The sequence below is a fragment of the Denticeps clupeoides genome, chromosome 16 (genome assembly GCF_900700375.1).
Source record: "Denticeps clupeoides chromosome 16, fDenClu1.1, whole genome shotgun sequence".
Lineage (NCBI taxonomy): Eukaryota > Metazoa > Chordata > Actinopteri > Clupeiformes > Denticipitidae > Denticeps > Denticeps clupeoides.
Window position 1 is genome coordinate 12,346,602 of NC_041722.1, and position 24,921 is coordinate 12,371,522.

General features: G+C 42.1%; 1 protein-coding gene across 4 annotated transcripts in view; it reads right to left on the reverse strand.

Moving 5' to 3' along the window:
* tub (TUB bipartite transcription factor) overlaps positions 1–24,921 on the reverse strand; it is a 42,727-nt gene that overhangs the window by 6,603 nt on the left and 11,203 nt on the right. The window contains exons 1-7 of one of the 4 annotated variants that reach the window (XM_028956857.1): positions 15,616–15,942; positions 11,888–11,939; positions 9,546–9,708; positions 6,966–7,100; positions 4,239–4,382; positions 2,724–2,848; positions 1,456–1,647 (exon numbers count right to left, since the gene is read on the reverse strand). In XM_028956857.1, the coding sequence (XP_028812690.1) occupies positions 1,456–1,647; positions 2,724–2,848; positions 4,239–4,382; positions 6,966–7,100; positions 9,546–9,708; positions 11,888–11,939; positions 15,616–15,653 (849 nt within the window). In that variant the 5' untranslated portion in view covers positions 15,654–15,942. Of the gene's footprint in view, positions 1–1,455; positions 1,648–2,723; positions 2,849–4,238; positions 4,383–6,965; positions 7,101–9,545; positions 9,709–11,887; positions 11,940–15,615; positions 15,943–24,921 lie in introns of those variants that run through there. The other 3 variants (XM_028956856.1, XM_028956858.1, XM_028956859.1) reach the window with 3 other exon arrangements.

Below are 24,921 nucleotides of genomic sequence, written 5' to 3' on the forward strand. Positions count from 1 at the left end.
ATTAACATCATCTGACTCAAGTTTACTCAGTTAAAGCTCTTTTCATTTCACATGCACCCTCAAGGCTCCTACTGAAGTCAAATTGATGTTGCCTCAGTCTTGTTTTCTCACTCGTTCAATATGCTTGCACCACTATGATCAACTAGACCAAGGGGAATATTTTGGAGATGCTATGTAGCACTAGTCTGCCTATCTGAAATGCTGATAATCAACATGATTCATGCGGTCATGGTCCTGAGATTACCATAAAAGAGATGGAGGACTAGCATGCAGTCCTTTATTGTTTTATCTGTCTGTTTCTGTAAATCCAGATGAAATATTATTGAACACTCACCATTCACTTCTGCTTACATAGTGCCATGAAAATCAGGCAAATTATTTATGGTTAATAGCTGTATCTGTTTTAGTGTCCATCCAACCCTTTAAGTAGTTGTACAAGGATTTTTTATCTTTTGACTTAGAATACTTGCTCCATGGTTGCCTGCTACTACTCCTTCCTCTATTCCAGCCTCCCTTTACTTCTCCATTTCTTACTTTTTTGTTTAGTACTTTACCATCTCCTTCCAATCCTGTCATGACTTCACTCTATTCCACCTTTTTGAAAGCAGTCATCGTGTCATATAATGCCTGAACAATGTCTTGTTCACCCAACCTCTCAATATCATACATCTGTCTTGTAACTGCATTCTTTTAATGTTTTGTTCTGTGTCTCCTGAGCTCTCCTGAGCTCATTATTTTCTCTGTATCTCCCCTTATCCTCCTCTGTGCTCCTTTTTTTGCTTTCTTCTTCTTTACATTTTATATCACATTGCATTGTTACCCAGTGTCTCTCAATTGTTCCTATTGGATTCTCAGTTGTTTATTGTAGTGCCTTCCTGCTCAGCCTTGGTGGTCTGATCTTCCTTATTCGGTAATAAAGTTTCCACTTTATTAAACTAAAAACATGTCTTTATCCAACATGCAGCAACTTTATTTACATGTTAATGATCTAATATGATTGTATCACAGCCAGTACTCAGGGAACCCTGGTGTCTAATGAAACTGTCTCATCTTAATGAAGCCGTTAAAAACTGTGGCTTATCACACCATAACGAAAAGCATTATTAGCCATTCAGACATATTTAAAGGAAGGTTTATTATTAAATTTCAGGTATAAAAATCTTTCTAAAGATCTGTCCTATAAAAATGTGAGTGTCTCCACTGAAGGTGCTGAAACCACACCCTTCTGTGTAAATTCTGTGTCATGTGAAATTGGATACTTCACCTAGCAGCTTTATTGGACCAGTACATCCATACATGTTTGAACGACAAGAGCCAAAAATCAATTTGGCTCTGGAAGACAATGATCTGCATGCTCTTCCTGGTCATTATTTTCTCATTTTTGGAATATAGTAATATGTGTGCCACATATGCAAAAAATGTATGGTCCATCAATGAGGCAGCTATTACTCTCACCTTCTTGCCATCTTCCCGCTCCAAGTGGAGGTAGTAGGTGGGGTACATCCCCCGGTCCATTCCCTTCTTGTCCCGTGTGATTCTGCACTTAACTGTGACCCCCTGAGGAGCAGGTCTAAGAACAAATTCTTCCAGGTCTTCCACATCAATAGCTGGATCGTTGGCTACAGGGCTGGATGCTGAGGCAGCCTCCTAGCAAAAGGAGAAAGGGACTGATTTTAACTGCAGTAAAGTGCCACATGCATGATGAAGAGCAAGTAATGCTGGGAAAAGCACCCTCTGTTGTACCTGGGCATTTGTTATTACTTTCTTTTTTAGCACAGAAAGCAGCCAGTATGGCCCAGTCAGAGCACCATCTGGGATGCAGCAGGGAATGAGTCCGGAATGCCTCTTATTAAAAGCCAGTGATGGCACTGGGCCATAATTCCCTCCTCATGACAACTACACAGACACACAAAGCCACCGTTGGTGTGAGAGTGTTGCCTGCAAGCCGTGAATCTGCACGACTAATGTCGGACTCTGATCAGTGTTTCTGAAATGCCCTGAAGACGAGAACTGCTGCCTTCTCCATCGGCAGCTCTAAAATATTCATACTAAATTATCACCTCTGACAGACAGGCTGTGACAGATGACTCTGCAGTAGACCCTGGGGTGTTAACCTCGGCCAGGCCAACTTTTTCCAGATATTTTAGGAAATGCAATCAGAGAATTTCAGTTCCTCTGCTGACAGCAAGACCTGAGCTCCCTGTTTAACTCATGCAACTCATGCTCATAACTTATGCACACTACATATTGTAAGTATGACATACTGCACCTAAGCATCAATAATTGATGCCTAGTCTCAGGACAACTGGAGCACAATAATTTAATTTAGCATTCAAGTGCAAAATAACTGTAAAGGTTAGGCTAAGCAGCTCTAGTACGTGAAATTGCATTTGTGTATTTCACTAAAGGAAACAAATTGGATGTAAAAAGTCTGATTGGACAAATAAAGTAAAAGTAGTGGGTATAAATTGCACAATAATGGATATTATAGTAATGTAATACATTTATCTCTGTATACAGCTAAACAACTAGAAGTTTAAGTTTAGAAGATTATAACTACAATCTAGAAGAAAATAGAGATATAAAGGAACCAAACCTCCATTGATGTCGAATGGTGAGTTGGGCAGGAGGACAGAGGTGTGTGACAGGAAGAGTGGAGGTTCTGCAGTGTAGTGCAGGTCGGAAATCAATAGTCCGAACAAACACACTAAATCACTTTCTACCTTACTGGACTTCTTGCTGGTGGCTGACCCGGGTCGGGTGTTGCTGTTGAGCTGAGAGGAGCTGGAGCTGACTTCATCGTCGTCCTCCTCCTCTTCTTCATCAAAGTTCATGCTGCTTGAAATGCCTTTATGGATGGAAATAAATGATCAGTTTTGACACATATCAAATGCCTGTCCTCCCATTGATGAAACACTGAGAAGAACTGAGACACCAAGCAAAAAAAAACAATAAAAAGGCATCATCTCTGGCCTTCTGTGGTCAGTTCTACATATGTTAATGTGGGCAGAATTGTACAGGGTCACTAAATCTAGTCTCTTGAATAGCCTATCTGTGCTGATGTCCCTACATAAGGGAAGAAGGACAGGAGGCCTGAGGTGAGACGGGGACAGGTAGTCATGTTTCAGTCACTGACCTTTCTAGTGGAGACCATAGGGCATTCATAATGATGTACCAACAGGGGCTATTCTTATCCATTTAGAGCTAAAGACAGACAGAACAGCACACACTGCAGGGGGGTGAGAGGGGGCAGAGAAACAGAGATAACGCAAAAGAGAGGCGCAAAAGGAATAGAACAGGGAAAAAACAACTCATAAGTCATAAAAGGTGATGTCAAAAAGCTTTTGAGGTATTTCCTAGTCTCATAATCAGCACCATGGACAACTCATCTTTATCATTCAGTAGTTCCATTGTATCAGTGGCACACATTGACAAAAACATCACATAAATCTGTAAACAACATCTTTTACACTGACTTTCAAGCTAATTCAAATGTATTGGCTTTGGGTGCAAGTGATGTTGAGATTGAAAATTAAGTAAATAATAAAAATAATTAATGCATGAAATAAGAATAGGAATAGCAGTGTTATTAAGGTTATTAAGCACATTGCTTACAACTTACTTTATTAAGCCAGCATTATATTGCTAAATTGAAGTTAATTTGATATCATTATTTAGGAAGCATGTGACCAAATAGGACTTTACTGGCTGTCTAAATGGCATTATTGTCACAATTCTCAGAGACGTGCAGTGAGGGAACGCTGGCAGTTCCCCGAACAAAAAGCCTCACAATCACCCAATCAAAAAGGGCCATTAGAGTCGGCTCAAATCAGTGCCTCTCTTGTGTTGTGGCTGATTGGAGCATTTCACGCTGCCCACCGTACGGATGCACAAACACACACATTAACAGAATCTAGCACACAGGGTTGGGCTGATAATGTCATTGTCGTTATCTAATTAAATATCTAATTCATCTACCTTGACAAAACAAGCAGTTTTTGCTGAGAGTATTTTTATTAATTTTTTTTACATATTTTTAGCTCATATTAAGCGGAAAATGTGGCCTTGAAGGAAAGATGTAGAGGCAGCATTTTGTAAATCGTGAATTATTAATTACTAATTTTGTTTACTGCACAGTATGTTGTGCATTCATCTATCACAATTGGTGAATTGGTTGCTGCATCCCTTCCGTTTTATTGATTATCTGCCCAACCCTCACAGCACATCTCCGGCAGTACCTTTCTTCAGCATGGTGACCCGCAGGTCCTGCTTGCCCTGTCCCTGTGTGCAGCTTACACTGTCCCCCTCGCCTTCATCCGCAGACGAGTGACCCACAGTCAGGATCTGCACCTCGTCCTGGAAGGCAGCCGAACCATCGATGCCTGCCGGGGGTCACAACCTTCTCATCAGACCACTGGGTCACCTTACCCGCTGTGCTTAACTTAGCCCTGACATGCATGCTGAATGAATGATGAATCCACTCACACACAATACACACACCCCATGCACAAGCCCATCATCCTATTCATCCATTAAACAAAATGAAGTAAAATCATCTACGCCATGCCTCATGGTACACAATGATCCACCATCTGACAAAACAAAATAGAAGCTCCTTGGTTACCCAAACTGCATTTAGCATTTAGGTGGTGATTTGCAAGGCTGCATTAGGTGAATCTGGTTACTGTGTATGTGTTTTTTTTTTTCTGAAGCTGCCTCCCCTGCCAGCCCTTGTTACTTTCTCCTTCAATTAAGTTCAATCACAAAGCAGAACGTAGTGACTCTAAAGTTCCCATTAGCCTCTGGAACAGCAGAAACCCTGGCACAAGATCACCGCTCCGTTCCCCACCCAGCCAAGTGATCAAGTCATTACACACCCACCCCTCTTGCGTTTCCAGAGAACAAGACGAAATGAGACAGGATGAGGTACGATGAGGTCCACAGTTAATCAAATATGCATTGAACGAGACGTCTGAACGCACAGACGAGAATTAGGCCATTAGATTTTTTTTTAACAGTGATTACACGGCTGTGATTGGGCCCTGATGGAGTGATTGGCTATTTCGCAATGCAGGGACGGTGATATGGGCAGAGCAGCTTGGGGTCGTGGCTGGCAGAGCCAAGCCAGTGATTGCCCTGCTGGATGTCTAGACTGCCAGAATTTAAGAAAGAAAGAATGGATATTCATCAACATTAGAATGTGCAGTGAAAGACTTATTCATCCAAAAAGGGGCAGAATTCTGATTTATTAATCTGCATTTTGAACGATGGGTCACTACCTTCGGAGAAGCATGGGTTCCACATCTCCAGACTCCAGGACAAATGCCGTGGACATTTTTTCTTTGTCATTTCTGAATCTTATAATAAGCCCAAGAAGCACAAATCTCTTGGCTCAGACACCAGACAATACTTAGTAATTGGCATAATGGAGGGAGAGAGAGAGACCTGCTCTAGGCCTCCATCATATAGCCACCTGACCGGAGAGCATCTCAGAGAATGTGGGGTGGAAGACAAGCACACTGAATAGACTGGGCCTTCCTCATTACTCAACCAAAGTCATATACAATAAGCGATTATTGGTTGTGTTTTCCTGGCATTACATAAGACATAATGCATAATGCTAATGTCACACTCCCTACTATTTCCCTCAGACTGCTTGAACCATAGCACGTTAATCTGTAATCAGAGATGCAATTTGACATGTGCACTGACATACACAGCACATAAGAGCTAAAATACAAACCAATGTGTTAACATAACAAAAGCCCTGTGACAAAATGTTATTTTACCTAAACCATTTACTGGCTCCACTTTGAGCCAGTCACACAGTGAGATTCCCCAGGACATGCCATGCCTGTATCTTTAAAAGCAAATGAGGAGGAGAAAGGCTGGACAAGGAGGAGAGTGGCTCATAGAAGTGAGCGGGCATTCGCGGAAATGACGTCATCAACACCATTCACCAACCACAATGTCTGGTGCAAACAGGAAGTCATGACTGCCTTTTTTCTGCATTGCATCACTCGTCTTCAAGCCATGACGGTTGGTGGAATTACTTTTTTAGGGGAGGGGTGCAAAACACTTTTTACAACTATTGCCATTTCTAGCCACTGCAGGACCATAGACCGGCTAGTGGAACTGGTATTAATGTTAAATAATCTCATAAAGTGATATTTTCATGACAGGTGACCTTTAAATAACCACATTACGCGTATTGTGAAAGAGGCAAAAATTCCGGAGCTCTGTCATCCTATTGTTCTCTGAACAGCAATTCAATATTGTTCTCCAACTGTAGACTTTTGTTTGGAGATCATTCATTAGTTTATAGAGTTGGGAGAGACCCACCTCCAGTTCTTCAAGCACATCTCAAGACATTTTTTCAAATCAGCTGTTACCACTTGCACTTTTTAATCATTATTATTCGCACACAAATAATAATGAACAATTTAGTTACTGTTGTGAAGATGATGACTCTTTAATTAGTTTCACTAAAACCTTTGCGCAGTACTGTATACTTAAAATTATTACGCACCAATAACAAGGGCTGGTTGGGTATTTTATCCTACCCAAGATACAAATAACAAGCAAGCAGTCACTTTGTATAAATTAATTCTGTAAATTCAGGAGATTCTTGATGTGACATTAGTGTTTTTGTAGCACTAGGACTCCCAACATAAGCTTTAACGTAGTGTAGAGGACTTTACATCAGTAGATGCACAAGTAATTCATACTGGACTGCTGATGCACTGACTGGCCATTCCAACAGGCAATTTTCTGCATACAGTAGCTGTGTCTGCTTGAAAGCTACAGTTCCCTGACACACCGAGTCTGAAATAACTCGCTGTGTGATCCCACTCAACTGTGGGAAGCTGTGACACACACTGTGGGCCGTCTTCTCCATGCGCACAAAAACACAGGTCCACACATGCTGGGATGATGCACATTCTGCCACACTCTGCCAGGCTGACCTTTGTGCTTCCCCTTCTTCTCCTTTTTGCCACTGCCCGTCTGGGGGGTGGAGCCGCCTGCCTTGGTTTTTTTATTGGAGCGCGGAGCCTGAGTCTCCGGCATCATCTTTACCTCCTCCTGCTCAGCCTCTTGCACTGCACAGTTGGGTGAGTTAGCAGTGGCCAGCAATCAACAGAGGGACAGGGGGGAAAGGGGGAAAGAGAAGGGAGAGACAAGAGAAGGACAGGAGGAAGGACAGAGTTGAGTGTTAATAATGAGAGAAGAAATTAGAAAAAAGATCCAGGGTTATCCAGACAAGGTCAGACGCATCATTTCCAAGGCAGCCTCTGTGTGTGTGTGTGTGTGTGTGTGTGTGTGTGTGTGTGTGTGTGTGAGTGTTGTGCATGAGTAAAAACTGCTGCATTCACACTTCACTCTCTGCTAATGTCACACAGGTCACTAATGTGCCAGCACTGGGAAATATAAAAGGCAATGTGGAAGCACAAAGGCGTCACTGGCCCTTGGGTCTCTGCACAGAAAATGCTGTTAGATTTTTCTTTTTCAAAGCCAGAACTTTATCAGGAACAGAAGAAGCCTCAGTTCTTCACCAATGATTTCTTCAGCGGCAAATAAAATATTGGCAATTTAAGGGAGAGATGCTGGAATTATTCCACGAAGCAGAGAATAAATTAACACAAAATTAATTAATTAATTAATTATCATAAATATCATTAAAGTAGATGTGTGTGTGATATATATGGACATATATATCTATATATATCCATATATATATCCATTAAGCTATATTTTTATTATTATTTATTTTATATTTTAGCATCTTTTTTTCAATTTTAGTAACTTTATTTTTGCAAACACATAAATTATTGTATCCATACATCATCTATCTATCTCTATCTAGCTATTATTTGGAATAATTAACAATATAGAGTTGTATGGCATGAAATTATCCATGTACTGGATATATAAAAATAGTAGTGCTATAACATGAAATAATCACAGTGGTGTGTTTCTTTCTATTGCATCATTTATGACTACAAAAAAAAACCTTACTGAGAACCTTACTATCATTGATCCAGAGGGTATTGTTTCTAAGCAACATCATCCAGATATTGCTTAAGAGCATACATTTAGTTAAAACAGAGTGTCAGAATGCTTATATCATAGGGTCTTGCGTCTAGGAGCTCCCAATATCTTTCAATATTTCATTTAATACAGTCATGACCAACCACTTTAACAGAAGAGAACAGAAATCCGCCAGTGAGGACCTGACTTGCCTCACAATCTATAAAATTATTTTCTGCCAAGAACTTTCATACAATAAATGATCACGGGCAAAAAAAATATTTTTTTATATTCTACAATTCCAACATAAGCACTAGTCTTAGTACACAAATATAAATCTGTGCATAATATTTAAATATTATGCATAAATGTGTGTAATAAAACATTAATTTTGTTATACGCCACATGTGTGATGTGTATTCTAGGGGCTCTGTTAGCTTGTCACTGTAAAGCTTAATAATATTTGCTGCATAATAATTATTCCAAAAAAGGATAAAATCAGAATGTAAAAAACATCATGGAACAGATAACAGCCAAGTGTGTTGTCACTCATCATAAAATCTCATTGGGGGGTGATTTAGTCCTGTTAGAGGGGAATCAGTCTGGTGCTTGTCTATTGTTGGATTCTGAGATGAAGGAAATCAGTGAGGAGTGTCTTCTGGTGATCTAATTATACACCCCAGACACCCCTCGAAAAAAGGATAAAAATAAGTAAAAGCATGTTTAGAGAGATAGAAGGAGGAAGCAGAAAGCAAGCAGGAAGGAAAACACTGCTGCAAAATGCCTCAGGCCTGTGTTTGGAATAAAGGAAGTCTATTTAAAATGTTGTTGTTAACTGGTTGGGTTTCATATACAACGAAATGTGTCCTCTGCTTTTAACCATCACCCTTGGTGAGCAGTGGGCAGCCATGACAGACGCTCGGGGAGCAGTGTGTGGGGACGGTGTTTTGCTCAGTGGCACCTCATTGGCACCTTGGCGGATTGGGAACCTTCTGATTACGGGGTCGCTTCCTTAACCGCTAGGCCTGGCCCTGGCTGAACTGCCTTCTTAATCACAGTATCTCCCCTGCCAGGTCAGTATCGATATAATATAATCAATATTTTTTACATTCCTGACCATCCTCAGCTAAGCAATGATAATTATGAACAAAGCTGGGTGTAGAGTTTGCCACTAACCAACACAGCCACTAACTTAAACTGGCAAACATCACCTTGAATGAGACAAACTGGCATATAGTTTCCATTTATAAGACACCCTTATCCAGAGCGAATCAGTAGTTACAGGGACAGTCCCCTTGGAGACACTCAGGGTTTAGTGTCTTGCTCAGGGACACAATGGTAGAAAGTGGGGTTTTTACCTGTGATTTTCTGTACATAGACAAGTGTGTAACCCACTAGGCTACTACCAGCCTACACAATGTGTGGCTACTTTACATCCTACGTATCCTTAAGATCTTAAGCCAGGCTCCAAACGTAATGTCAGCTTCCGAAAATTTGATATATAGTGGCAATCCTACCATGATAAATGGTGCTACTGTTGCTGCTGAGGTATGATTCCACCAGTGGTGCCTGCTCCTCAGACTGTTTCATCCTCCTGGCACGAGATCTCCCGTCCACGTTAGACTGCACCATCAGAGGTTCCTGCCGTTTCTTCTTCTGTTTCTGCTCTAAAAGAGCTCGCTGTAACACATTTTGCAATGGAATTGTGGCTGCACATCTACACAAAGCAAGCGCATAACATTTAAAATGCATAAGTAAAAAGGAGATGGGTTCCTTATCTCAGCAATTTTTATCTATGCGCGTTCTGTGTGCAGTAGTAACTGCCTCACAGTTTAAAAAACAAAAAACACCACCCACACAAGCTAGGGCTGAGCCTCTTCTGCACTTATGATTATTTCATAACTTCATAGCCCTAAACTCGACCTCTTACCCATGCACAGGCACACCAGCTACAGTTCGGCCTCCACCCTCTGCAACAGAACCTGATTGCTATGTAAGCTTCTTAAGATCCCAGTTGCCCATGAAATATTCAGGAAATCTTGGATGGTGCAGAACTCACATAGAGTTGGTAGAGCATGTCAAACTCAGGGTAAACTAGAAAAGGCTCTGCATAGATGTCAATATTTGTCTTCTACAGTATAGAGGTATCCATTGGTCCACTCCTAGTGTCCACCCCACAGAGTATTTAGCTGATACCTTTGAAAACAACAAAATATACCCTGTACATTTCAATAAAAATAATCATATAATAAGCGTTGAATATACTAGTACAAGCAAGGAATGAAGCTTGTCCTTTACTCCAATAGCTACAAGCCAAATCTGCATGAAAAAAGTCATGCTGCATAACAATATCATAATATCACGTTTTAATATATCAGCAGTAGCTCTACTACAGCTGTTCAGAACACTGAGAGTAGGACGCCTGCCAGAATCTCAAGAGCATCGGCCAAGACACAACTAGCAGCTTTTCACCCATGAGCAGCCCTCCACACAGCTCTTCACAGCTCCTTCACCACTGGCAAAATGTTGCTGCAGCTTTCCAGGAAGAGCTTTAAGATCGTTTCGATAAATTTAAATAATACATGCTCCGCCCACTCCTCTATATGCTCAAATAGTGGAAAGGTCTACAGTAGGCTACAGGTCTACTCAATGCAAGCACCAAGCACACTACATTGGTAAAATTAATGTGATATTAATTATCATATGTTGTCATATGTGTGACATATGAGAATGTCAGTGCTCAGACATGTACAGAACAAGTCAAATACATTGCTTTATTTTAACATTTTACTTATGATCCCCTGCAGCTTTTAACTAGTCTAGTTCAAAATGTATTATTGTTCTGCTGGACATGAAAAAAAGAAAAATCTGATGAAGTGTGTGAGGTTCTGGGTGCCATGTGAGAGATGTTCCCTCATGAATTTTGCCAATTGACAGGTTCTCTTAAATTCTCCTAAATTCTCTTTTGTGATTTCTCCTTCAGAGACAATGCATCCCTCTAAACCTGGAGGATATGCAATGTTGTATATGATGAGAACCATTGTTCTCCAACCCAAACAGGCCTCCCGCACCTAGTTACAGTTGCTAGGGAGCGGCTTAGCGAAGATCAATTATGCCCCCCAGTTCCCCCAGTTCTAACACTGCAGAGGAATGACGTGTAGCTTTATTTTTCATCTCGGGCACATGTTCTTGAGGAGAGAACCGGTATAAGAAGGTTAGTTGCTAAGGGTACAATCTTAAGTGTGTTTTGCAATAGAGGCCCTCCATGCACATGCTAATGTGACCTTAAGCAACAATGGAGAAGCAGGTCACTAATGGATCAATGAGGAGTGGTCAGAACGTTGGCTGACTCATGGTTGCGTTCATAGAATGTTTTACATAATGACCATGGTTCCTTGTACATTGTGTTTGTTTTAAAATAATGAACTTTTACCTATTTATCATCCTGTGACTATCCGCAAGATATCTCTAATCAGAGAACATTTTGTACCTGCATTGGGCATTTGTCAAGTATTTGCAAATGCATTAATAAAATTCATTATGTTAATTGTTACTGTTGAAGTATCAGTATCGCCAAAACCAACCTGAATTTTACTTGGTATCGGATTGAAAATGAAATCAGTTCATGTAAAGACCGAATTTGGCAAGGCAACTGAAGCACTGCCTTATGGGAAATGTGTTTGAAAACCCTGAAACAGTCTATATCTCATAGCAACGTTTGTATGAGTTTTGCCATGCTTACAGTTGACTACTATTGATGGACGGGCTGTGATTGGAATATGGGACTGGAGCTGCCCCAGAAGGGACAAATCTAAACCATCCATATTTCGGGATGTCCCGGACCAGAATTACGACCCACCTGTCTGTCCAGTTTTTGCTGTCGAAGGTTACTTCCTTCATCATCCAGGGTGCTGTAGTCAAGCAGAGAGAGAGACGGGGAGAGAGAAGAGGATGAAACACAATGCATATGCTTGCCACAGCGGCAGTAATCTGCAAGTCAAATGCGTACAGGATGTTTGGCTTTCTGAGCAGCTGAGTTAAAAAGAAATCCTCACATTTTAGCACAGACCAACACAACTTAAGACTGGGTTGTTATGTGAATAGAACTATTTGATTTGGTAAGTGTTTTATACAAATTCCATATGAATTGTAAATACACACAATACACAATGTGCTGTGAACAGCTGCCACATGCAGATGGCATGGAGCCCAACAGTGAGGAGTTTAGCCAGTTTAGTCACCTAGGGTGACGGAACACTCTTAAGAGACAGCAGCAGATTGGCTCCACAGTCAAAAATGAATTGTTTAAAGATTGCAAAAACTAATATACATTGGGTAAACACACCCTGAAAAATGATTTTATCAAAATAAATACAATGCATTCATGAGTAAATGGGAGGGTGGAATGAAATAAAAGCAAAATCAGTTATTCAAAAAATGTGTGTGTTTAGAATTGAGGGCAGGAGAATTCACAGGCACAGCAGGAGCGACATAAATATTTTACTCTCATATTGAAAGGTATAGACAAAAATAAGATGGGCATCCTTACAAGCACACACACCAGTGAGCTGAAAAGCATGTCACTGGTGTAGGGCGTGGGCACCCACCAGACAGTCAGATAATGACATAAACAGAGTCTTTCTAATGAGGGTCAAGCATCTCATTATGTTGCAGATGAAAGATAAATTGATGAACTCTGGTTGATGCCTGGGATGCACATTACCTACCCACCTCCACACACCCACCCACAGCTCCATTACACACCGGCTCTACATTGTCGGTGCAACGTTGTGTGTCAAAATAAAAGAACTGTTTTGTGTTCTTTTTCTCCAGCCCTGAGATGCAAGGCTTTTTAGCTGCAACGAGCGGGGATGTCTGTGACTGGCCCGTTTTGATGTTTTTTCAGTGGAACTGGAGGAATTGCCAAGAGGCAGAAGAAGAAACACAAACAGATCATGGGTCTGTCAAAGGCATCGCTTTCCATATCATTCGGTATAAATTGTGCAGTACAATTTATACCGAACAACCAAATACGTCACTACACCTCTCCCTTTCTAAGTGTGCATAAAAACCTTTGGTGGCCTCCTGATGCCCATAGCTGCTTCCAGGCAGTGTTGGAGTCAGGCCTGTACTGTGTAAAATCACCAAATGATGACAGATAATGTGATGAATGACAAGAGAGGAACGAGGAACAAACATTACTTTAAAGACTTAGTGTTATGCATCAAACACCAGCAGGAAGCTTTCTAAAAGGTCTCTGGAGATGACCGGTTTGCATTAAATGAGGTGATGAATGAGTACAGGGAGTGGTCGCTGATCTCTGGAGGCATGGATCTAGCAAATGAGACTGGGTGTCAGATAAATTAAGCCCACCAGCTAACTCTGCTGAGCTGCCAGAACCCACTGATTATGCATTATGGTAAGCTGAATTTTTTTGGTTTGCTCTTTAATATGCATGCAGAGTGGCCGACCCATGGAAAACAGCCTTATATGTAAAACACGTGCACTGTAGGGATGTCAGCTATTTGAATAAAGACATGACCATTCCATTAAAACTGCCACAAAAAAGCACTGACAAATGGAGTTGCATTTTGTTTCCTGAATCAGCACAGGTTTATCTGTTCTGAACTGTGTTCCTGCTGCATCTCTGAACACAAAACCTAGGTTCAGACAGCTCAGAACCAATATCTCTGATCACTCAGCCACTAGTTTCCTAGTGTTTTACTGGTTAAGGATGCCTGCTCGACTCTATGACTCAGACTACTGCATTGTTCCAAGATTTACCCCTGTGTTCCTCATTTATCATCTGCAGTGCTATTAGCCCATTCTAAGACTGATGGGTTAAATATGGGAGATCTCCTTCAATAATACATACTGGCCCTTTAAGACAGTTTTTTTGTTGGTCGCCGATGTTTTCATGATCAAAAAGATATCAAAGCAATCACCGCATAGCAGTGCAGGCCCTTCAGGGCTCTCTGCATTTCACTGTGCGGACACGTGTATGAGCCAGTACGAGTGGTTGTGCATTTGGTGGAATTGTGTCATAGCTGCAAAGGTCTCAGTCACAATATTGTGCTACTTTATTACCCTGGACCGACACTACACTCACAGACCTTATGGTGTTACAGACTAGCCAAATAGCTGAAGCTTATCAGATGAAAAACGATCAAGCCCTCCTCAGGACAGGCCAGGGAACCTGTGTCTTACACACAGAACAAGAAAGCTGAACGCTGGTTCTCCAGACCTTCTTCATTCTTTGAACCATTTGTGGTAGATATTGAGCTCCTGCTTCTCCTAGTCAAATCCACGGATGTATCTGTGTACATGTCCACTGGTTTGTGTGTGTGTGTGTGTGTGTCTGTGAATTATTCGATTTGGAGTGCAGTGTGTGCTGAGCTGCGACCCATGAACAGTGTATGGCTCTTTAATGGACCTCAGACACACTAGATAGATGGTAGGCGCCCTGGAGGTCCCCGGCCTCCCAGACACTGTCACTGGAGGGGGGATGGGCAGGGAGTGAATATATGATGACAGATCCCATCTGCCGGGACATCACGGATTTGGCAAACCAACCATGAAGGTTCCCCAAGATTTTTAGGACGCATGTTCCTGTTCTTCTGTACCTGATTCGCATTTATCCTTATATCAAGAGAGATGATGAACCCCTTTTATTAACACACTGATGACAGTACAGCCAGCTGGGGACACACACACACAGCACACAGGGGAACGGTCAAGGTTTATCCCACGGGGAGGGCGGGGGTGGCATCAGAAATCATCTGTCTCTTTCCACGCGGTTGACTGCGCCGGCATTTCAACCCTAAGATGAAGCGAAAGCGCACTCATCCATTTCTCGAACTCGAGAGGCTGAAATTAAAGTGTGTCAGATGAATGTGGGTCAGATTTGCAAGCAATTACGCTCTTGACCTTGAGAGAGACAATGTGGCTCGATTGTTGATTCCGCCGCCGCACGGCTTCCATTCAGAAGGTTTGAAATATCATCAGACAGGAAGCAGGGGGTCCGTTAAAACGCCAGTGACGAACCTCGACAGGCGAACGGATCTAACATTTCCTCCGCGGCTTTGTGATAGGAGCCAGCCACTCCTGACGCAGGCTTTCAATGGGAGCGGTGGCAAGCTGCCTCTGTAACTTATAGCAACCGAGAGCCAATGGTAAGAGAGGAAGCGGTGCAACCATGGCGATGAGGTTCCTCCTGGAAGCTGCAACAGTCTAACTGCCACAGGGAGCAGGCATACGTCTTTATGCATCCCGAGAAGAGCAAGGGCACTGATAAACAGTATTGTTGCCAGACATGAGAAAATAATCAGTTCTATATGCAATAGATGGATATTTTGAAAATGTATTTAACAAATGATGATCATATTTTAAATATTGCCACCATGCATGTTGCATCAAAATGTATTCCTTCCTTTAGAACATCTTTAGCAACTCCTTACAACACACAGCATAGCAACCAAAACTACACAATGGCATCAATAGGTATAATGTCCCACAATGCACCTGTTCTCTTTGAGATGGATAGACTTTAAAAGCGGGATATTTTGGAGTGTGTGGAGCAGAATGTACCTGTAGGGGATCCAGTCGGAGGAGTGCCTGGAGCTCATCTCTCCCCCTGACTGGTGGCGTGTGTGAGCAGGGCTGGGGGGGCCTGCGATGGCGGCGTAACACGGCAACGATCCCGACGACAGAGCCCACGCCGCCCGACCATCGTCCGAGCACAGCTCTCAGCAGCAGCAGCAGCAGCTCCGGCCACAAGCTTCTCCCATTCACACCGTCGCTCGCTCACCTGCTCCCCTTCTCGTCCTCGATCTGTCTTAGATCCCAGTCAGAGAACAGATCTCCCCACTCACACCTCCCGCACACACAACCAGCCCCGTTTTCCGGTGCCCGCTCTCTCTCGCACACGTTTTCTCCCCCCCCCCCCCCCACTCTCTCTCTCTTTCTCCACCGCTCTCCAGACCCTCCTCCTGTCTCTCTTACTAAACCCCCAACACACACACACTTGTGCTTCTCCTCTCTTCTCCCTCTCTTGCTTCCTCCTCAAGGCTCCGTGTCAACCCTGCACTCAACCTCCTCCTGGTCCAACAAAGAGTGAACAGGTAACACAGGCTGCTCTTCCCCGAATGCTTTGATGTTAGTCCTCGGTTGTCCCCACACTGTCCCCGACTCACGCCTCTGACAAGAGGCTGGCGGCGTGGTGGAGACTCACATGTTCTTTTTTTTTTTCCGCAGCCGGGATTCATTCATTCATTCATTCATTCATTCGCTGTGAGCGCATGCTCTTTGTGCGAGTACACCTCATTAGCATCAGACGAGGCTGCACACAGTCTATCAGTGTCCGATTTAGCCCCCCGAGCACGAACAAAGGCTGCCGGTCAGCAGAGACAGTGAAGCCCCTGTTCAGATCCAGCTGCTGCCGCGCGAACACGACCTCACAAAAGCTCGCTTCACACGTCCAACACCAACAAAGTGTCAGCAAATTTAACTGTTCAGAAACCAAGTCAAAATGGGAAATCGCATGCTGAAGTGCAAGATGCACAAATGTGTGCGTTACAACATGAAACTGCTGTTTCAGACTTTTCCCAGATGTGTCTGAGTCACACACTGCATCTATGTCACATTTATCTTCCCGGGGCTCAGCTCGTATATCTTACCGTTGCAATGAGTCATACTGCTTTAGCACATGCCCAGTCACCCAGGGTACCGGAACCTTCCGCTAGTCTCAGCACTCTGGGCATTCAAGCGCTTTTGCCTCACATTGAGTGTTCTTGTGAATATGTGCACCACACGCCCACATGCCCTCTTTCCCAGGGATATGTTGGCGAAAGGCAAGATGAGATCAGAAGGAAAACGCACCCCAAGACCCCGACGCAAGCCTCCGCCACACACTTGCTCACACTCACGGCTTATTCACCTCTTTCAGTTATTCACCGCGTCACCCAGCGGAGACATCAAAACTGTCAGCAGCACAAAGTAGGCGATCTTGTTTCATAAAGCAGAACTGTAGATTGTGTTGATGCTTGTTCTAGGTAAGGGCTATGGCACCATAAAGTGCCATATCCAATCAATTATTTACCCTTAATGTCCCTTTTTATTGACGTGTTCAATAAGCAATTAATCACGGTCATACATGCCATTGACATTCAGTAATATCAGTAATAACAAGACAAAGGTGCCCTGCAGAGAGTGGTGAAGGTGGCACAGAGGATCATCGACACACCACTTTATGAAATAAAGGACGTTTGCACCACATGATATCTCAGAAAGACAAAGCACATCATGGAGTTCTGTAACCATCTGGCAGGAGACTCAGGGCAATACACCCACACGCACAGCATGTTTCATTTACCCCAGTGCTGTAAGAATATTAAACACACAGTAACTGGATAGACTTTTTGTCTCTTTCTCTGGGCAATAAAAATTTTGTCACCTCATCACGTGCAATGCCGTAGCTTTACATGGCACTGACGCTTTAAGTCAAATTCCACTTTATTGTCATCTCATTATATACAAGTACACAGAGAGATGAGATTGCGAAGCTTTGGAGAGTCACAGTGTGCAAAAAGACATAGTGCAAATGGAATAACACACAACACAACAACATGACAAGGGACATTGTGCGCTGACCCATAAAATAGTGCAGGTCAAGACAAACTAGGCAGACAAGTAGCATAAATGAGTGTATGTGGTATATGATATGCTAAGACAATAATGGTAGTGGTAGTGATATGAAATTATATGATGACCACAACATAGCAGCATAGTGTGAGGTATTAAGAGATAAGAGATTAAAGTGCAGGGTGTAATACTTCAATTAAAAAAGTGCAGAGTGCAGTACTGATGTTCAGTTTGTAATGTGCAGTTTGGGAGGGAGAAAAACCATCTGTAGATGGATTAGGGCTTCATATGTGGTTGAGGTGATGTGGATGTGGATCCTGGGGACAACATCCTGGGGGTAAAAACTGTTCCTTAACCTGGCAGATCTGGCTCTGATGCTGCATTTGTGTTATGTAACTTACACACCTATGTTACGGAGCAGTGGTGGCAGCCCCGTAATCAAAAGGTTGCCGGTTCAAACTGAGCAAAGTACCCCACACACTGCTCCCCAGGCACCTGTCATTGCTGCCCACTACTCACCAACGATGATGGTGATGGTTAAAAGCAGAGAACACATTTCAGTGTGTGCACTGTGTGCTGTGCTGCAGTGTTTCACAATCACCTCACTTTACTTATTTATATCCAGACTGGATTATTTTACATATATACATATTGATATCATCCCACTACTGCACATTTTACAGGCTCTAGTTTTTGGCATTGTTGCACTATTTTGTCTTCTATGTTCTGTTTGAAGTCTTATATGTCTTGTCTGTAGAGATGGTACTCAAGTGAGAATTTCATTCATGCTTGCTGCATTGTATTCTGTACATATGACAATAAACTACTTGACTTGACTATCATGATAGGTGCGATGTTAAATTTGATGGTATCTCATGGACACCATGATAGGGTCATGATGGTCACATCAGGTGAGGTGTGACCACAACAGCTTAGTGTGACAGGCATGAACAGGAGTGCCCTATTCACCAGAGCAGGTGAGCACAACGCTTTCTGCTAAATATTTCATGGTGTTGAGGAGAAACCTTTCAGAGCAGCACAACGCTTGGATGGAGACCAGTGGGTTGATATGCTGCCGACATCCTTGTCCTCATTACTGCAGCCCTATGAGCCGGAGGGCTTTGGAAATACAGTAAACTTAGTCCACCAGACTGGAATTGAATACAGGGTCTGTGTGTGTGTGTGGCTTAACTTAGTAAAGTAGCGGCATAAAGTAGCAAAATCCGTTAAAGCCTTCCAAGAAAAGCCTTTGAAAGGGGCTTGCCCAGGGGAGCTGATGTGGAGCAGTGAGGATGATAGCAGCATTAGTAATTTTTATTAGCATCATGAACTCAGTAACCACATTTCTGCAATACCAACTGATGGCAACATCTCAAACACTGAGAATGACATACACACACACAAACACAGGTCTGCAGATTCTCATTCAATGTGTTTTCTTTATTTTGAATCTACCATTTTTGAATCTACCATTTACATTGGTAGATTCTCACTGAAGGCATCAAAACTATGAATGAACACATGTGGAGTTATGTACTTACAAAAAAGGTGAAATAACTGAAAACATGTTTTATATTCTAGTTTCTTTGCTCTGATTACTGCTTTGCACACTCTTGGCATTCTCTCGATGAGCTTCAAGAGGTCGTCACCTGAAATGGTTCTCCAACAGTCTTGAAGGAGTTCCCAGAGGTGTTTAGCACTTGTTGGCCCCTTTGCCTTCACTCTGCGGTCCAGCTCACCCCAAACCATCTCGACTGGGTTCAGGTCCGGTGACTGTGGAGGCCAGGTCTCCACTTTAGGTTAAGTACATAACTCCACATGTGTTCATTCATAGTTTTGATGCCTTCAGTGAGAACACATTGAATGAGAAGGTGTGTCCAAACTTTTGACCTGTACTGTGTGTGTGTGTGTGTGTGTGTGTGTGTGTTTATATATGTATATATATGCCTCACATATTACAGCAAGGTTTAAAAATCTAAAGCCTCTTAAGTAGACAGCTGTTTGTAATATTTAGTGTTTTAATGATTTGCATATGTTGACTTTAAGTTGATAAGTAAGTTGTGAAGAGTAAGCATAGCAGCGCTAAGTTAGGGTGACCAGATCTCCTCTTTTCCCCAAACATGTCCGTCCAGGTATTTAGAATTGTCTGGGTGATTAAACATTTGTCATGTCATCAGCTTCTACGCCCATATTCCTGCTAGTAATAAAACGGTGCAGAAAATGACATGTGCAACCCACAATCCAGCACTGCATGTCACAGCCCTGTTATTCGTCTAAAGAGAAAAAGGAACAATATAAAATGTGTTGACAAGAATCTGGATCTTGAGCATGACCTTGAGTGCAAGACAAAAGATTTTAAAATGGTATACAATTACAGGTAAGGGTAAGGCAACCCACACGCTCCCTGTACATTTTCATCAGTCTGATGAATTACATGGTGCCAGAGACCTGTAGTAGCTCGATCCCTCATGGTCAGCTCGGCAGAGCACACGCCAATATTTGTCACTGCAGAGGTCACCGAGAACCTCATCAGCCACTAATGGATCACGGTCGACACCGACAGTCCAACTCCTCATCACCGTGCTTCGAGGAAGAGCACTTCTGAACATGGTGCCCAGGAAAACAGGGACGCTAATCACAATCGCAGTTGCAACCCATTCATTTACCTTCACAAACAGGGCCATGGTTCAACCTGAATCCATTCCACTCTAGAAATAGAACCGGGCCCCAAACACTGAGACACGGTTCTGCACAGCCGGCCTGACAGGAACTTTTTGGCTAATGGGGAAGAGCAGAGGACTCGCTGTGTCAGTGCCGCCGTTCTCCTCCTCTGCATCTCAGCGCCTCATGCACCCATGAATAAATCATAATTTGGGTCCGGAAATGTCAGAGCGGTTCAAATACTAGCGCGCCGTCCCACCGAGGGATCCAGATGGACTGCTTTCCCAGCTCCCAGAATCCCGCTTGTCATTCCACAAATATTTGCTGCAGTGGTATAAATAGAGCAGATCTCATGGAAAAGTAGAAGAGTCTCCATTCCGCTTCGCATGGTGGTGGGGATGGACCACGCTGGAGGTCATTTCCTTCACTCTGAGTGGCTAAAGCGATCCACACAGGTTTTGTTCCCACTGACAGTTTTCACAGTAAGCAACACAATATTAAAGTGAAAAGTGAAAGTGAAGTGATTGTCATTGTAACACACAATGAAATGTGTCCTCTGCTTTTAACCATCACCCTTGGTGAGCAGTGGGCAGCCATGACAGGCGCCCGGGGAGCAGTGTGTGGGGATGGTGCTTTGCTCAGTTGCACCTTGGCGGAACGGGATTCAAACCTGATTACGGGGCAGCTTTCTTAACCACTAGGCCACCACTGCCCATGCAGCTCTACATTTCAGCCATTAAAACACACGACAAACCATGGCCAAGTGTCATAACTCTGAGCTGCTGGTGTCCATAATGTCCCTCGAACCTATTAGACATTAAAACAACTCGCCCCAGACCGCACACTCCACCTCTCCAATCGTTTCTTAATTATACAAGGAGTCCAGTCTAAGGTGCTGTTAATTTCGGTTACCATGACCTTAGAGTGTGAGTGCTTGGTTGTCAAGGTGATCTCACTGAATTCAAGTGTGAGTGGAGAACCACACGCTGTGGGGACACACAGTGTGTTCGTTTCAGAGGCTTTCACTGAAAGTAAGAATAGGTTGATTTGTTGTGTAGATTGTGTTGTGTTATTTTTTTATTTATTACAATATGAAGACAGGGGACTGGTGTATTGTTAGAAATTGACCAGTGAAACCTGTAAAAACGAATTTATTACTAGTTTTCTGTCCAAAATATTATCTAGTCCTGGACTGCTTTGGCTCTGGCTATATTGATGGAGTTGATTTAAAATAATATGACAAATTAATATTTCTGAATGAGGACAACATTGCTGTTTCAATGAAACACCTTTAAATAGCTTTGTACGTGTGTTTGGGTGTTTGTGTGTGTGTATGTGTGTGTATGTGTGTGTGTGTGTGTGCGAGCATGTGTACAGATGTGGGTGATGGTGTTAATGAGATGACATCCTTCACACAAGAGTCACCCGACAGATGAGCTGCACCGCAGCTTATAACCATGGCAACCAAAGACTAATTGCTAACCAGTGGAGCCGGAGCAAAGATGCCCACCATGGTACTCAAAACACAATGTGTCACCCTGACGTGTCGGCAAACTCATCAAGCTTGAGAGGCTCTTCACTCGCCGTGATAACAACTTTAAAATATAACGGGAATAACCGGACTGATGCTGTGGAGACTGGAATGGAACATCTAGGATTCACTCAACTAAAATACGTTAAACATTTACCCTTTTGAAATTATTGTGCATGTTATATCTTTATTATATGGCCTAATAAATACATAATTTAAATGTGTGTGTGTGTATATATATATATATTGTATTATATTGACCATGGATTCCCCTTTGAACCTGAAGATTATCGAAGAATATGCAACAGCCTACACTGACATCTGCTGGCCATTATCCCAAATGCCGATATATCAGTACACTCAAAGTGTGGCTAAACTTAAAAAAGATTGAAGTAATCTGTCACACCTAATATTTTAGTATTGACGTAGACATCAAAACTATGAATGAACACATGTGGAGTTATGTACTTAACAAAAAGTGGAGACCTGGCCTCCACAGTCACCGGACCTGAACCCAGTCGAGATGGTTTGGACATTTACACATATAATTCTATGCTGTATTGGTTTCGTGCTTGACGCTTTAAAAAATTAACTCATTCAACAAATATGTTTTTTATTTTTATAATATTGTTGGCCGCCTGATGGCAGAAAATCACTGCAAAGGAAAAGAAGGAGAATCACTACCTCCGCTTGACCACAGAGTGGCGCTCTAGGTGAAGCAGATTGAGTTCACTGTAGAACGGACGGGTTATACTACTGTAAATACTATATCTTAAAATGTTATAATCAATTCTATAGACTTTTTCACACAAACCAAAAGTGGAGAAATGAAATTTAGTAATAATACTAATATATTGCTAACAAAACAAAGTAACAACTGTAACAAGATGCCTAAATCAAATACATTAGGATAAAATTGATCAATTATGCATGTTTTTGAAAAAATATTTTTAAAAATTGTGAATGGGACATAAGTATGTTACATTATAAAAAATATGTTGTAGTACAGAAATATACAAGTTTTTTGGTGTGTGTACACCTATCCAGCATTCTTCCAAACGCTTGGCATCAGCTGACGCAAACAGGACCCACTCAAATGCAACAGAAGATGCTGTTATTGCACACCAGGGACGAAACCTGAATAATGTACAGCCTCCGTGGTTCACACAGAACAGAAACGGCGTGCATCGGAAATGGTCTATTTCTGTCAAACTGTCAAACCAGGCATTCAAACACGCTGACAATCAGCTTCAATTCAGGGAAAGAAAATGGCAACAGCGCTCATCTCTATATCTGCTCATCTTTCATTCTTATATTTAACAATAGATTTTCATTTGATGTGTCATGGGTTATTGCATGTGGTAAGTGTTATGCAAAAATAAGACTTTGTACACGACTGTACACAACTCTCAGTTTAATCACGTTGGTAAGACGTGTACTACAATTCAAAAGTTTAGGGTCATTAATAACATGTCAAAAATTTTAAACAAGTGGCACTATCAAACATTCAGTGCCACTTACTGTACAACCAGTTGTTACAGGGACAGTCTCCCCGGAGCAATTCAGGGTCAAGTGTCTTGCTCAGGGACACAATGGTAGTAGGGGTTCAAAGACTTTGTGGACTTCTGGTTTATAGGTGAGTATGCTACCCACTAGGAAACAACGATTTGGTGCATTAAAAAGAGGTAGAAATTCCAGTCTAGATGGTGTTTATGTTGCTGGAAATGCCTGTTAATGATGGAATATCTGCATATATGTAGAGAGGAACATTATCAGCAACAATTAGTCTTGGGTTCCAGTTGAATACTTTGTTCGTTAACCCAAGTCTGTCACTTTAAAACTTTAATTGATCATTATAAAACCCTTAGTAGAGCAGAAAACCGTTGCACTGATTAAAGTTGCAATAAAACTGGACAAATAGAGTATCTAGTGCAGAAGCAAATGTGGTTCAACATCATTATTTACTATTCTTTTTTGTAACACATTTTGTAACACATTTGTAAACACATTTCATGGGTTTTGTATAGGAAATTTCTAAATGACCCTAAACCTTTGAGCAGTACTGTATACAAAGGCTGCAGTAAAACATAATGTCAACACAATATGTTAATTAGAATCCTTGATCTTTCCTTCCACCTTAAGATGTTAGTACAAGATAAAAAAAATGCACTGGAAGAGAAGCACACACTTTGCTACTGTAAGAATTATTTGGAACTATCCAAACTTTTCTTTAATAATTTTGTTTGTTTGTTTGTTTGATTGATTGTTTTGTTCTGTTTGTTTGTTTGTTTGTTTGTTTGTTTGTTTGTTTGTTTGTTTGTTTGTTTGTTTGTTTGTTTGTGGGAATTCCTCTCACTGAAAGCTGCTCAGAGATAAATGACGCAAGTAATACTAACTCCAGCCTAAACACAACCATGTAGAAGGATAGAGATGGTGTCTCTGCAGGGATTCCATGAAGAAAGAGTCACGTTGTGCTACTGATTGGCTATTAGCTGACACCACAGGAGAGGTGAGTGTGTCCTGAAATGAAACCCTGTTCACATTGCATGAAATGCATGAGTATGCATGAAAGGGTGTTTGGCACAATATATGCAACAACTTCTGACTTTTTGGCACCTATGGAAATCCACCTTTTACAAGCAGGTGAAGTGACTTTCTACATATAAAATCCGTATCCCCTAGATGAACATGAAACATTTTAAATTTTCATTATGAGGAACATTTAACATCTCAGACCACAAAGGGATTTGTCAGTAATGCAGCCGGTTGTTGCTACAAAATACAGTTCTCCACCTCAGGTACAGAGGTGTAGTACCTTCAGAAAACATTTGGATGCTCTTATCAGGTCTGCTGTGGTCCTTTAGATGGTGATTCTCTCCCAGTCTTTGCCGTTCCTTCACTCAGACTTGTCATGGCAAATTTGTTGAAAAGCAGTAGTGGTGAAAATGTACTGTAGTCCAGCATTTAAAATGACTTTGCTCCTGCTTATGAATTATTAAGGCATTAGTGCCACATCCTTTCCTGATGCTGTGCAGTCTCTCACCCCTATGAAACCTTGTCAT